The sequence below is a fragment of the Hemitrygon akajei genome, chromosome 14 (genome assembly GCF_048418815.1).
Source record: "Hemitrygon akajei chromosome 14, sHemAka1.3, whole genome shotgun sequence".
Classification (NCBI taxonomy): Eukaryota; Metazoa; Chordata; class Chondrichthyes; order Myliobatiformes; family Dasyatidae; genus Hemitrygon; species Hemitrygon akajei.
The window spans coordinates 54,780,325-54,795,668 of record NC_133137.1 but is presented as its reverse complement, the minus strand read 5'-3'; the positions used below and the strand labels follow the sequence as shown (position 1 = coordinate 54,795,668).

Sequence of the window (15,344 nt, the reverse complement as noted above, 5' to 3'; positions counted from 1 at the left end):
ATCCTCCCCCACTCACTGCTAAGTGCTGCTGGACAGGAGAGACCAACACCTATCACTACAACCTGGAGATTACGTGTCTCCCTCAGTACAGACGGATACTAGGGCAGTAACAGCCCTTGGTATGAAATCAGTCCACACGACATGGCAGGTACAAAGAGTTTCTGCAAACGCTGGATATCTGGAGCAACAGACACAAAAATGCTAGAGGAACCCAGCAGGTCAGGCAGCATCTATGCAGGGAAATGGACAGTCAATGATTTGGACCAAGTCACTTCAGCAGGACTGGAAAGAAGGAGGGCAGAAGGTTGGTGTGCAGTGAGGAATTGAGCTGGTGGATGATTACAGGGAAGGTGAAGTAAAATTTATACAACCATACACCACCCTGAGATACGTTTTCTTGTTGTCATACTCAATAAATCCAATAACCATTATAGAACCAATGAAAAACTGCACCAACAGGTGTGCAAAAGACAAACTGTGCAAATACAAAAATAAATAGTAATAATAAATTAATAAGCAATAAATATCACAAACATGCAATGAAGAGACCTTGAAAGTGGATCTATAGGTTGCGGGAACAAGTCAGTGATGGGGCAAGTGGGGTTGAGTGAAGTGGAGTGGTTCAGAAGCCTGATTGCTGAGAAGTAATAGCTGTTCCTGTACGAGTTCTGAGGCTCCTGTACCCTCTTCCTGACAGCAGCAATAAGATAGCATGATCTGGGTGGTGGGGTCCTTGACGCTGGATGCCGCCGTCCTGCAACAATGCTCCGTGTAGATGTACTCAATGGCTTGAGATCTACTGTGCCATATCCACTACTCTTTGTAGGATTTTCGTTCAAGGGAACTGGTGTTTCCACACCAGGCTGTGATGCAGCCTGTCAGTATACTCTCCACCACAAAGTTATAAATACTATGCTGAATCTTCACAAACTCCTCAGGAAGTAGAGGCACGACTGTGCTTTCTTTCCTCCTAATTGCACGCAGCTGGACCCAGGCCAGATCAACTGAGGAATTTAAAGTTGCTGACCCTCTCCACCTCTGATCCCCTGATGAGGAACCACCTCTTTGGTCTTGTGACACTGAGTGAGAGGTTGTTGTCAGCCAGAATTTCAATCTCCCCACTAGATGCTACTTTCTCACCAACTTTGATTCAGCCAGTGACAGTGGTGTTGTCAGCAAACTTCAATACGGCACTGGAGCAGCTTAGCCACATGGTCATAAGGGGTTTATGACCTGTACTGATGGAGACTGTGGAGGAGGTGTTGATGCTAATCTGAACTAAATGGGGTCTGCAAGTGAGGAAATCCAGGATCCAATTACACAAGGAGATGTTGAGGCCCAGGTCTTAATGCTTACTGATTTGTTTTGAAGGGATGATGGAAAAGGGAATCTGGGAGGTGTTGGAGGTGACAGGAGGAAGATGCAATCCCTATCAACATCACTAGATATGGCTGGGGACACCCTCTCCCTGTCAGTTCTCTGAAATCACTTTCTGAAGTATTCAAGTGCTGTGTATCTCGCACACACTGCCTGATAGGCTATTAGGAGGTGCTCACATTTTCAGATGACACATTACAGCTCCAGTTTAATTGCACCCTGGTGTAGACCAGGAACTGCCCTAACTAAATACTCAGTTGCTTTACTGCCCCTTTGTTGGCCTCCAAGGTGAAGCTTCCAGTGAGGACCACAGCTAGGTGGGAAACCATGCCATTAGCTTTCAGTGCATGTCTCTGATTTTGCACTAAAGTGGTGGCTGCAAAGTTGAGAAAAGTGCACTAGGATCCTTCTACTGCTTGCTCGAGCCCATCAGTACAACACCGGGGTCCCAGCAACTGTGGAGCACCCCAGTCCAATCACTCCATAATATTTCTAGAGATATGATGTGCATACTGATACTGCTGTCATGGAGCGATATTTGGTCTGATACATCAATGTGCAAAAGAAGAAATGTTTTGGATCAGTAAAGACTCATCTTAAGGCCAGATGGATGGGCTTATTTCACAACTGCTATTTGCTTCACTCTCTCGGAATATCTGATGTACAGCATGTGTAAGGGAAACTTTCTCAGAGAACAGAAGTTATTTAGACAATGGTTCCCATAGTTCCACACTTCTTCACTGTGTGAACCTGCTGTGGATTAACCAAGTGATTGTCACAATTAGTTATTGCTGGATTATTCAACTATTGGGATAGTTAAAGGAATCAATGATTTATGGTCTTTCTTTACCTTGCAGTTCCTAAGTTTCTAACTTAACCTCTGAGATACATTGTTCAGATATACGGCAGGTATATGGAGTTGAGTGGGATCCAGGATCAGCCATGACGGAATGGCAGAGCAGGCCTGATGACCTAATTCTGCTCCTACGTCTTATGATCTTAGAACTAAAAATGATGCAGTTCCTTAACCTGCAGTATTTAAAACAAAACTGAACAGTGAACTGAAGAACTGAAAACTTCCTTGTTTTACAATGCAACCCCTGGGAAGCCTTCCAGTTTTCCACAGAAGCCATAGAGATAAATCAACACCTTCACATCTCCTTACCCAACACATCTCATGCAGCCCTAAGCACAAAATACTCTGCAGATGCTGGGGTCAAAGCAACACACACAACACGCTGGAGGAACTCGGCAGGTTGGGCAGCATCCGTGGAAATGAACAGTTAACGTTTTGGGCCGAGACCCTTCGTCAGGACTGAAGAGGGAGGGGCAGGGGCACTATAAAGGAGGTGGGGGGAGGGTGGGAAGGAGAGGACTGGTAGGTGCCAGGTGAAAAACCAGTAAGGGGAAAGATCACGGGGTGGGGGAGGGGATGGGCAGGAAAGGTGAAGAAGGAATGTAAGGGGAAAGCACTATGGATAGTAGAAGAAGGTGGAACCATAAGGGAGGTAATAGGCAGCTGCAGGAGGAGGCAGAGTGAAACTGGGATGGGGGAAAGGAGGGGGAGGGAATTACAAGTTGGAGATTTCAATGCTCATGCCAAGGGGCTGGAGACTGCCCGGATGGTATATGAGATGTTGCTCCTCCAACCTGAGTTTGGCCTCATCATGGCAGTAGAGGAGGCCATGTATGGACATATCCGAATGGGAACGTGAAGCAGAGTTGAAGTGGGTGGCAACCGGGAGATCCTGTCTGTTGTGGCGGACGGAGTGGAGGTGCTCGACGAAGCGGTCCCCCAATCTGCGTCCGGTCTCACCGATGTAGAGCAGGCCGCACCGGGAGCACTGGATGCAATAGATGACCCCAACAGACTCACAAGTGAAGTGTTGCCTCACCTGGAAGGACTGTTTGGGGCCCTGAATGGTGGTAAGAGAGGAGGTGTAGGGACAGGTGTAGCACTTACGCTTGCAGGGATAAGTACCAGGTGGGAGATCTGTGGGGAGGGACGTGTGGACCAGGCAGTTGCGGAGGGAATGATCCCTGCGAAAAGCAGAGAGGGGTAGAGAGGGAAAGACGTGCTTTAGTGGTGGGGTCCTGTTGAAGGTGGCGGAAGTTGCAGAGGATAATATGCTGGATCCGGAGGCTGGTGGGGTGGTAGGTCAGGACCAGGGGAACACGGTCCCTGTTGTGGTGACGGGAGGATGGGGTGAGGGTCGAAGTGCGGGAAATGGAGGAGATGCAGGTGAGGGCATCATTGATGACAGCAGAAGGGACACCACGATCCTTAAAGAAAGAGGACACGAGATGTCCTGGAACGGAAAGCCTCATCCTGGGAGCAGATGTGGCGCAGACGGAGGAACTGGGAATAGGGAAAAGCATTTTTGCATGTGGCAGGGTGGGAAGAGGTGTAGTCAAGATAGTTATGAGAGTCAGTGGGTTTACAGAAGATGTCAGTGAACAGTCTATCTCCAGAGATGGAGACCGAGAGATCAAGAAAGGGGAGAGAAGTGTCCGAGATGGACCAAGTGAATTTGAGGGCTGGGTAAAAGTTAGAGGCAAAGTCGATGAAATTGAAGAGCTCAGCATGGGTGCAGGAGGCAGCACTAATATAGTCGTCAATGTAGTGAAGGAAAAGTTGGGGAGCAGTAACAGTATAGATTTGGAGCATAGACTGTTCCACATAACCAACGAAGAGGCAGGCATAACTAGGGCCCATGCGAGTCCCCTTAGCTACACCCTTGGTCTGAAGAAAGTGGGAAGAGCCAAAAGAGAAGTTATTAAGTGTGAGTACCAGTTCCGCCAACCGGAGGACTGTGGTGATGGTAGGGAACTGGTGAGGTCTATTGTCCAGAAAGTAGCAGAGTGCTTTGAGGCCTTCTTGATGGGGGATTGAAGTGTATAAGGACTGGATATCCATAGTGAAAATGAAGCGATCTGGACTGGGAAACTGGAAGTTATTGAAGAGGTGGAGGGCATGAGATGTATCCCGGATGTAGGTGGGGAGGGACTGAACTATGGGTGACAAAATGGAGTCCGGGTAGGCAGATACAAGTTTGGTGGGGCAGGAGCAGGTTGAAACTATGGGTCTACCAGGACAGTCAGGCTTGTGGATCTTGGGGAGGAGATAAAACCGAGCAATGCAGGGTGTGGGAATTATGAGTTTTTTGGCTGAGGATGGAAGGTCTCCGGAGTTGATAAGGGCAGTGATGGTACGGGAGACAATAGTTTGATGTTTTTTGGTGGGGTCCTGTTCCAGGGGTAAGTAAGAGGAGGTGTCAGAGAGCTGCCGTTTGGCCTCAGTGAGGTAGAGGTCCATCCACCAGACTACTACGGCACCACCTTTGTCTGCGGGTTTGACGGTGAGGGATGCTCATGTAGCCCTCACAGGTATATTGGAGATGGTGGCTCCCCACGGCTTAAAGTGAGTTGGACTGGGAAACCTTTCAAAATGCTGCATCTATATGGTCTGACACAGCTGCAGAACCCATGTCACAAATCATATACATCAGACCCTTCTTCAGAAACAACATACCTTGCCCAGACTGAGTAAAAGAGGCTTCCCTTCCGGGTTTGTTAATCAGCATTCTTCTGATTAATATTCTGTGTCTGTTTAGTATTTGATGTAGAGCAGATGAATTCTCTTTACTGGTTTATGTGATTATTTATTCTTGTCCAAAATCATTCAGTTCATTATATGGCTATTTGAGAGTTTACAGCATATTCATTATCTATAATATTTCCCATCTGAAACAATAACTACATTTGAAAAGTATTTCACTAAGTGGATGGGAATGGGACCCTTTAGAGTTAGTACAGTACAGAAACAGGCTCTTTGGTCTATCTAGTCTGTGCACAACAATCATTCCAGCTGGTCCCATCGATCAGCACCTAGACCAGACCCCTCCATAACCCTCCCATCCATGTACTTATCTAAACTTTTAAATGTTGAAATCGAACCTGCATTCACCATTTCCACTGACAACTCTTTCCACATTCTCAAGACCCTCTGACTCGGGTTGGGAAGAAACTTTTGAGTGAAGAAATTCCCCTTAAATATTTCACTTTTCACCCCTAACCTATGATCTCCAGTTCTAGTCGCACCCAACTTTCTTTGTAGCAGCATGAGAAACCGGCCAAGCAGTCTGCTCAGAGAGCTGCCAGCTGACTGATCAACAATATGGTCCACAGCCTTTGCTGCAGGGAAGCAGAAGGTGGATGGGGTTCTTTGCTCTTCTTCCAGTCTCGTGCACTGCATTCACAAGAAGGCCTCCTCTACACCGGAGAAACCAAACACAGATTGAGTGATTGCTTTGCAGATCAACTACTCCCAGTCCGCAGGGATGATCCCGGGCTTCCCATGCCCTCCCACAATCAGTCTCCACCCCTCTCTGATCATTCTGTAGTTTTCAGCACAATAACAACGAAGCTCTACATAAGCTTGGGTATCACTATCTCCTCTTTCCTCTGGCAAGTTACAGCCTGCAGGGCTCAACATCAAATCCTTGAACTTTCAGGAAACTGTCTCTTTCTTTCTGTTTATATCTACAGTGGCCATTTTTGCCTGCCATCTTTTGTTTTTAAATATACAGTCTTACTATACAACATTAGAACCACATCATACGGACTAATGAGATTACTGCCACTTTATTTCATCCAATCAGAGCAATTCCCTTTGTTCCACCCATTGCCTCCCCTCTCTTCTCTTCCACCTAAACCAACCCATCTCTCTTTGTTAGTTCTGATGAAGGGTACCAGACCTGAAATGCTAATGGTTTCTCTTTCCACTGATGTTGCCTGACCTGATTGTCACTCACCACGTTGCCAGCTTCCTCCTCTTTTATTATCCTGTGTCTCCATGACTATCATAAAGACTTGAGCTCATTCTCTTCCTAAGCCTCACAAACCAGGGATTTTCACAAATGACTGAAGGGGTTATTGCGATGAGACCTAGGCAGGGATGAAGTACCTGAGGCTGGAATTGAGACATGATGCAAGACTGAAACGAGCACAGAATACTAAACTAGATGCCAGATGATAATCTAAGTAGAGCTGATGATTAAACACTGAACCTCTGTTCAGATGATCCTTAAATATTGAAATCCTGGCGCCCAACATGGCTGCCAATTGGCGGTCAGCCCTGAATCCTTAGGGGCCAATCCAGCTATCCATACTCCGGAGCACCTAAACCCCAGAAGCTGGTGCGATTGGGTGCACATCGTAACAGGACCCCATTCCCTACGACCAACTCCTGATGGCCCTATTGCTTGAAGAGATGGTGATGGTAATCGTGGGTGAGAGCGGGATCTAAGCTGTCCCTTTCAGGAACCCAGCACTGTTCCGTGGGTCCAAATCCTTCCCAGTCCATGAGGAACTGCTGAACATCTTAAACAGTTCGTGAATCCAGAATTCTGCTTGTGGTGAAGACCTTTCCCCATCAACAAACCTGGTGGCGGAAGGACTAATGGAGGTAGGGCAAAAGGGCTGGTGTTCAGAGGTTTTAATTTGGAACAGATTGATCTTGAGAGTCTTGGGGAGCTGCAAGGTATAAGCCACCAAGTTTACTTCTTCAGAACCTTGAAGGATCCAATGAACTTGGATGCCAATTTCCTAGGCTCAACCTGGAGAGGCAAATCCTGAGCAGACTGCCAGACCATTTAGCCTTTGTTTAAGCCTTCTGGGTACAGGCCAACAAAATCTGCCTTCCCCAGTCCATTTCTCCTTGCAGAGTCGGAGAATACCATTCGAAAAGAGACATCCCCATGCCGAATTCTGTACAGTATTGTGGGCGAGGTGTCTACATCAAATGGTCACACCCACTCATCTGGTCTTTCTGAGGCCAGGCATCTTAGGGTTTGTTCCAAATCTTAGTTCATCCACTCCGCCTGGCCACTGGACTGCAGGTAAAACCCAGAGGAAGGACTCGCTGTTGCCCCAATCAACTTACAGAACACCCTCCAAAAACATGACAAGAATTGCGAATCACAACCTGATACAACGTTCACTGGAAAACCACGGATCCGGAAGACCTGGCGCGGAACAATTTTGGCCGTCTCCACCGCAGATGGTAGCCTGTCCAAGGTAATGAATCTGCAGGCCTTTCTCAAACACCTTCTGGACATCCAAGTATACATCTTCCTGTTCCCATCTATCCACTCCGCACGTTATATCCTCAAAGAACTCCAGTAAGTTTGTCAAATGGGACCTGCCCTTCCTGAATCTATGATGAACTTTTTTTATCCAGATGTCTAGCTATTTCTTCCTTAATGATAGCTTCAAGCATTTTCTTGACTGCTAATTTTAAGGTAACCAGTCTCTAGTTACCCGTCTTTTACCAATATCCTTTATAAAACAGTGGTGTGACATTCATTGTCTTCCAATCTACTAGAGCCCTCAGAGTCCATAGAATTTTGGTAAATTACCAGTAACACATCTACTATAACATCTGCCATATCTTTCAGTACCCTGGGATGCATTCCACTAGAATGGGTACGTGTTCACCTTTAGGTCCACTGGTTTGCTCAGCACTATGCAAATGTATCGAGATCCTCACCTCCCACTGCATCCTTAACATCTCCCTTTGGCATATGAGACACATCCTCCACCACGAAGAGTGACACAAAATAGTACCGTAGATTCCAGATTATAAGCCGCTACTTTTTTCCCACGCTTTGAACACTGCAGCCTTTACTACGGTGCGGCTAATGCATGGTTTTTTATCATGCCGCCAAAAACATTTTGCCTCGTAACAGTACACCAATAAAATTGATGAGTAGTTCACAGAGGTCCAATGAAATTGTACGATAAATCAAGCGCAATTTCACAATTAAATTATTGTAAATCAGTCATTTGTACTCACCCTCATCAACATGGAAAACACTCGAAGAAAAGCATTGTGCTGCCTTTATGGCAGTTATTTAGTTTATAATATTTTTGCTTAGTAATTCATTTGTTAGTATTTTCTAGTTAAAGTTAGAAGTGTTTTAAGTATATTTGTTTTCTGTACTACATCCCGGAATGCTATGATGTCACATCCGGTTTCGCCGCGTCTTGTGGGAAAATACCGGTTTGCGATAAACGGAAAGGAGGGGGCGAGCGCATTACACCCGCACGAGAACGCTGCAAACATATGATGCAGCTTTTAAGTTAAAGGCGATCAATAACTTTTCCTGGTAGGCTGCAGTATATATTTTTTTACCAGTCGTTAGGAGATATTGGAATGTTGTTCGTGCACTGTTCAGTAAAAAAGTATACGCAACGTAATTTGTGTGTTACCGATACGTATGTATATTTAAAAGCAGCCGTGTTACAGGCACGGTTCAAAAAAAAGCATTTGCAATATGTATTTGTTTATGTTACCATATGGATTTAATTAAAAGTTAAAAAATCCTCATGTGTAATATCTTTCTGTGTAAATATCTCATATTACAACGTGGGACACCTGCGGCTTAAAATCCGGTGCGGCCTGTACAAGTACAAAATTGATTTTCTTTCTAAAATTAGAGCCTGCGGCTTTTAAACAGGTGCGCTCTGTAGTCCGGAATTTACGGTAATTCAAACACTCAGCTATTGTTGCTTTACCTACTAATAGTTCCCTTCTCCTATTCTAAGGGACTGAAGTTCACTTTACCCTTTTCCACTTTATCTAATAATAAAAGCTGTTACTATATGTTAATACATTTTGTGCTAATTTACTTTCATAATTTATCTTCCATTTCCTTATTGCAACTTCCTGTTAATAGTTGTTTGTTGCTTTGTTAAAATGTTCCCAGTCTTCCAGTTTCTAGCTATTACTACAATATATTGCAGACTATCATTCCTTTGATTCTTCATCCTCCCCATTCTTCACCCTGATGAATACTGCTGTATTCATTCAGGACACCACAGATAAAGCCTGGCTGCATACAAAAATCTCCCTTTTGATCCCTCTAGGGACCTACATACTTTTCCCCTATCTACCTTCTTGTTTCTAATGTTAACAAAATGTTTTGGAATTCTCTTTAATTCTTTTGGTCAGGGCTAATTGATATCATCTTTTTGCCTTCCTAAGTGCTTTATTAAAGTGTCTCCTATAGCTTCTATAAATCTTAAAGTGATACCAGTTTCCTATTCCTGACATAATCTCCCCCCCCCCCCCCCCCCCAACCTTGCCTGATCAAATTTTCCAATTCCTTTGTTAAACAAGACTCCGCAATCCTTTCACCCTTGCAGGGACACGATAATTTCAAACTCAGTAGTTTGCTTTTAAAGAGTAGCGGTTAGTGCATCGCTTTACTGAGTCAGCGATCAGTGATTGGAGTTTAATTCCCACGGCTGCCTGTGAGGAGTTTGTAAATTCTCCCTGTGACCACATTGGATTTTCTCCATTAGCTCCAGTTTCCTCCCACATTCCAAAGACATATTTCAGGGTTAGTAAGTTTTGGGCACTGTATGTTAGTGCCGAAAGTATGGCGACACTGATCCTCACCAATTTGATTTGACACAAACAATGCAATTCACTGCATTCTTTGATGTACATGTGACAAATAAAGCTAATCTAATCTAATCAAGTCACTTGTGTTTCTTCCCTCTAACAGCTCTTCCCAATTTACTCTTGCCGTGTCCTGGTCTTGTACCATTTAAATCAGCACTCTCCCAATTTAATACTTTAACTCTAGATCCCACCTCATTCTCTTCCACAGATACCTTAAAGCAAATTGTGGCCACTGCTTATAGGTTTCCTCCACAGTCTTCCACCATCATATCGGGAGCAACAAAAAATATAGTTACGTGATTTAGCAGCTACCATCTGGTGGCTGTGACATCCATCATCATGAAATGCTTCAATAGGCTGGTACTTGCACAGATCAGTCCCAGCCTCCTGGACATCCTCGACATACTGCAATTTGCCTACTGCCAATACAAGTTCACAGCAGACATCATCTTCCAGGCCCATCACCCATGTCTGGAGCATCTGGATATTAAAGACACCTTCATCAGACTCCTATTTACTACAGTTCTGCTTTCGATGCCATGATTCCATGCAAACTTAAAAGAAAATACAATATAATATAAAAATAAACTATTCCCTCTCCAAACTCCTGGACTTGGGACTCAACATCTCCCTTTGCAACTACATCCGGGAACGTCCTCGCCAACTGACCGTATTCAGTAAGGGTAGGTAGTGTAGCAGTGCCAGCAACCTGGGTTCAATTCCACCGCTGTCTGTAAGGAACTTGTATGGTCTCCCTGTGACCGAGTGGGTTTCCTCTGGGTGCTCTGGTTTCCTCCAAAGACATACGGGTTAGTAGGTTAATTGGTCACACGGATGCAACTGGGCGGTTCAGGCACTTTGGGCCAGAAAGGCTTGCCACCATGGTGAATCTCTAAATAAAAAAAACAATAAACACCTCTACCATGATTATCCTCAACACTGGTGCCCCATAAGGCAGTGTCCCCAGACCCCTACTTTACCTCCAATACAGTCACAACTGCCTGGCCAGATTCTGCTCTAACTCCATGACAAAATTTGCAAATGACACCATCATAATGCACCAAATCTCAACGACAAGTCAGAGTAAGTAGGAGATGAGAGCTTAGTGACGTGATGTCACGAGAACAACCTTTCCCTCAATGTCAGCAAACAGAAGAGCTGGTCAGTACATCCTCTTGCTATTTATTCACATATTTGCCTTTCTGAATCCTGCTGATCTTTTGGAGACCTATGGTATAATCAGATCAAAGTATTGTCTCCTTCATGTAACTTCTTATCCCTCTAGGATGTCCTCTCCGAGTACTGCTACAATACTCTCCCTGATTAGCAGCACAGCGCCCTGTTATTTGAACAGCACACCTCCCCCCCCCGCCATCATGCTTGAAAGTATTGCATTGTGTTGTTATTCCTCGTCATACCTCAACCATACTTCAGTGGTGCTACGATATCATTATCTCACCATACTGATCCACACTCCCAGTTTAGTCATCCTACCAGTAAGGCTCCTTGCATTAACGTAAATATGTTAAGATTACCAGTCCGCTGATGCCCTCCACATCTGCCCAACTATCTCTGCCCACTGGACCTACCTGTTCAATTTACTACATATGCTTCTCTCTCCTCTCCCAAAACTTTGTTTCTGTTCCCACTGATGTGCCCTGACTTGCTAAGTATTTCTAGCATTTTATATTTTGATTTGAGATTTTCATCCTGCTCACCTGGGGAGTTTGGTGGCAGACATCCTGTCCTGGGGGTAGCTGCGTGTTTTCAGTTTCAATGCTAAGGTATGAATGGAGCCCGAATCTTCTCTTAAATCAAGGGTGTTTCCGATCTCAGAACACCTTACACACACAATTAATTAGTTCCCGAGTCTCCTGAAAATCCTCCGTGCTCCCCGCAGAGTAATTTCTGTACCGCAGGTAATGATTATAGGGGATTTCAATGCAGATGTGAGAGGCACAGAGCTGCAGTTAGCAGTGTCGCTGCCTCACACATCCAGTGAGGAAGGTCCAATCCTGTTCTCTGATGTTGTCTTTGTGGAGTCCGCATGTACTCCCTCTGAGATTCCCCTGGCTGCTCTGGTTACCTCCCACATCCCAAAGACTAGCCAATTAGTAAATTAGGTAGCCATTGTAAGTCGACCCCAGATTGATGGGGAGCGCAGAATCTGGCAAAGTTGATGGTCAGCTCTGACTCAGTGGGCCAAAGGGGCTGAGTTTGCACCGTATGACTCTATGACCAGGCACCACTCTTGGGAGCGGTCAGCCTGTCTGTGTACCACTGAACGTGCAGAGTGTGATCTTTACATTCACAACACACATTTTCTGGAAGGTGGCGGGGGGGGGGGGGGGGTGGTTTGATGGGAAAACAACACATCTAATATCAGTGTAGCCTGCCAAGTGACCACTGACCTCTCCAGTCTTTGGGACACAAAATAAGCACAACAAATGATCGGTAAATCACACAGGGCTCTGCCAGTTATGCCCAATAACCAGCAGCCAGCACAAAGAACATAAATTAGCAAGAGAATATTCAAAGGCTAATTCAGCTCCCATGTCTTATGGTCTTATCTAAATCGTTAGCAGTTGATTTGGAACTCAGATCTCAAGTGCAATATTCATTTATTTGTTGACCTTCTAATCAGATTCGTCTGAATACCTACTGTGTGGTTACAACGGACAGATAATTAAAGGCTATGAGTAGAATCACTTACGCAAAACCAAAATAATTCCTTCTCCTCAGCCCTGGAGACGTGACACTGTGGTTTCCAGGAAGATCAAGCCCTCTTTCAGATACAGGGCTGTTGCAGCAGAAATAAGTGCTCCCTGGTTTATCTGCCCCAACAGCTGAATCCGAGCCAGTGAGATATACAAGTTACACCTGGTGAAGAATGTGAGCTGTGCTATGTTCATTGGGGGCCTGGCCGCTGTAATGATGCCAGATCCACCCAGCATACGGAGGTCATGTATGTGGAGGTCATGCATACACATAAATGCACATCATAGGTGTGTGTATGAGATATTGGATATACATAAGCACGTATATTTAATAATACACTGACATCTTTCAATTGGTATATTATGTTCATGCGTTTAGAGGACAATACAATATGGGCATCTTTGGTTTGGTGCAAATTCCAGTATGCGTCTGTTACACATACACACATTATATGGATATATTTGAATTGGTAAGTCCATTCTCAAATGTATATACAGTCCTCTGATATTATTAAACTGGTATGTGGATGGTGTATTCCACGACATACATAAATAAATAGATGTTTTTGAACTGGTGTGTGTGTGTGGGTGTGTCGGTACAATGGGATGCATGTGTGTGGAAGAGACACTGTCCCTTGCTGTGTGTATGGAGACGCTGCGCTGCTCTCAATACTTCACCGGCTCTTTCCACATTTGCTGTCAATTAAAGATCACCGTGCCGTTATATCTCCCCGCACTGACCATTTTGCCCTCGCCCACCCTCTCCTACCTGAAATCAGCGACGGCTGTCTGGTTTCTCCTCCACTTCGCCTGCTGCAAGATCTCGCTGACGATCTCCTTCTCGTTAGGAATCCTGTAGACCGGGTAGACGTAGAGCCAGCAGAGGACAAAGACACACAGGGCTACCCCAAGCGACAGCCGGGAGCGGGGGCACAGCCACCGCGGCACCATGCTTGGCGCAAGGAGAGGGATGAGGGGAGCGAAGGGAGGGAGGCGTTCAGCTTCACATGGTCCTTTAGTCTCTCGAGATGCAGACAATTAGAGAGATTGTAACAATGCAGCATTTGGTGGGCTTTGCGAGCTGAAAGCTTCCAGCCTTTCGGTCTCGCAGCTGAACGAGCCAAATAAATCTTTGACGATTCTCTTTTTAAAAAAAGGATCGTTTTGCGTTTAACCTCGATGCATTGCTAATAACCTGGGGGGGGGGTGCACAAATGCAGAATAATAAATCCGCAGCTCAGGTTAGATAAGTTATCTGCAGCATGCAAAAAATACTGCATCCATGATGCAAAAAAAAGTCTTGTGCAGCGAGGGGATGCAATGTTCTCGCCCACTACACAAAGCAAGCCTTGTGTGAGAGGCACATCCACCGGCTGCTTGGCTCCTGACTTGTCTGCTACAGTGGGAGGGCTATGTTTTCTCACCGCCCCCGATCTCAAATGCCACAATACTCATTCAGTGGGCTGCTCAAAGCCTTTTAAAAATATATACATGTATTATATAATTTTCTGGCTTGGAAAAAAACACCCGCTGCTAAACGTACAGGGGTTTGTTAACAAGCTCCTTGTGATTTTTAAGCATTTAAATGCCTGAATTTTTTTTGACGTTCATATGAAACTAGAGATTGGAGCGTTTTCCCTCCTTTTGCTACGTAGTGTCGAATATCAAGCACATCCTGACACAGCAACCGCACAAGGCGCAAAACAGCGCTCCCTCACTCCATCTGCACAAATGCACCTTGATCCCAGTTTGAAATTGCACCCTCTGCTGTCCTCAATTTTCATTTTTATTCCCCTTAGCAGCACCTGCCCACACTTCGAATTGTGCTCTGATATAAGAAACAACATTTAACTTCAATCTCCCTCCCTTTAAAGAAACCGGCCTGCCTGCCTTCATACCACGGCTTTACGAACAAAGCAATCCAAGGCACTTCACAGTGGAATGGAATCGAAATGACCGCTACTGAGGCGTTCCATCGGATTAGTCTGGAGAAACGTCTTAAAGAAGGGGGAAGCAGAAACCTCCAAGGGGTTGCTGTCTTCACGAAGATATGCGGCGCCCACCGGCGGGCGGTAGCCGTGCTGCTTTGCGGAGTCTGCCCGGCTTCTATCAGGACCTCCTGGGCGTCTGGAACATGGTTGCCTCAGGCCGGGCAACCTCTCCTTTGACAGAGGGCGGAGTCCTGGCCGACCCTTGCCCTACCTCAACAGATGTCGGTGCGGCTCAGGTGTGTGGAATGACTCAGGCTGAGCTGCTTGTCGGGCCCAGGCCCCGCAATCTCATCCGAGAGCCGACTCTCCAACTTGAGCCATCTCTCCTCGACACCCACGATCCCATTCAGGGATGCAAGTAGGAGGTATCTGTATGGGCTGCTGCTCCACAACCCTCCGCTTCCTTGCCCTTGTCCACCGTCCCAACACGCCGTGGCGGTCGGTCTTTCCACCTGGAGGTGAGGCGGGCCCGCACTGTTAGTCCCTTTACGAGGGGGTTCTTCCCATACACCTGGGGATCTCGGCTGGAGGGTGCTGCATAGAGCGGTGCCCTGCAATAAAGTTCTTTCGTTTGTACACGGATCTCCCACCAGCATGTCATTTCTGTGGGCTGGAGGAGACCGTGCACCACATGTGCCTGGAGTGGGCAGCCCCATTTTACGTATTTGCGTGGGCTGCTTCTCGCCTTTTGGTTGCACTTTAGCCCCACCCTATTTATATATGGTCATCCAGTAGGGGGGGGGAGGGTGGGCATGGAGGGATGAGGATGTTCTTGTTAACTTGCTCCTG

The 15,344-nt window shown here is 46.0% G+C and overlaps 1 protein-coding gene across 1 annotated transcript in view; it reads right to left on the bottom strand.

Annotated features, from left to right (window-relative positions):
- Nucleotides 1-14,856, bottom strand: part of st8sia1 (ST8 alpha-N-acetyl-neuraminide alpha-2,8-sialyltransferase 1) — a 57,472-nt gene extending 42,616 nt beyond the window's left edge. Inside the window, exon 1 of the mRNA XM_073066108.1 lies at nt 13,334-14,856. Coding sequence (XP_072922209.1) covers nt 13,334-13,515 — 182 coding nt within the window. The 5' untranslated portion in view covers nt 13,516-14,856. The remainder of the gene's footprint in view (nt 1-13,333) is intronic.
- Nucleotides 14,857-15,344: the final 488 nt, after the last annotated feature.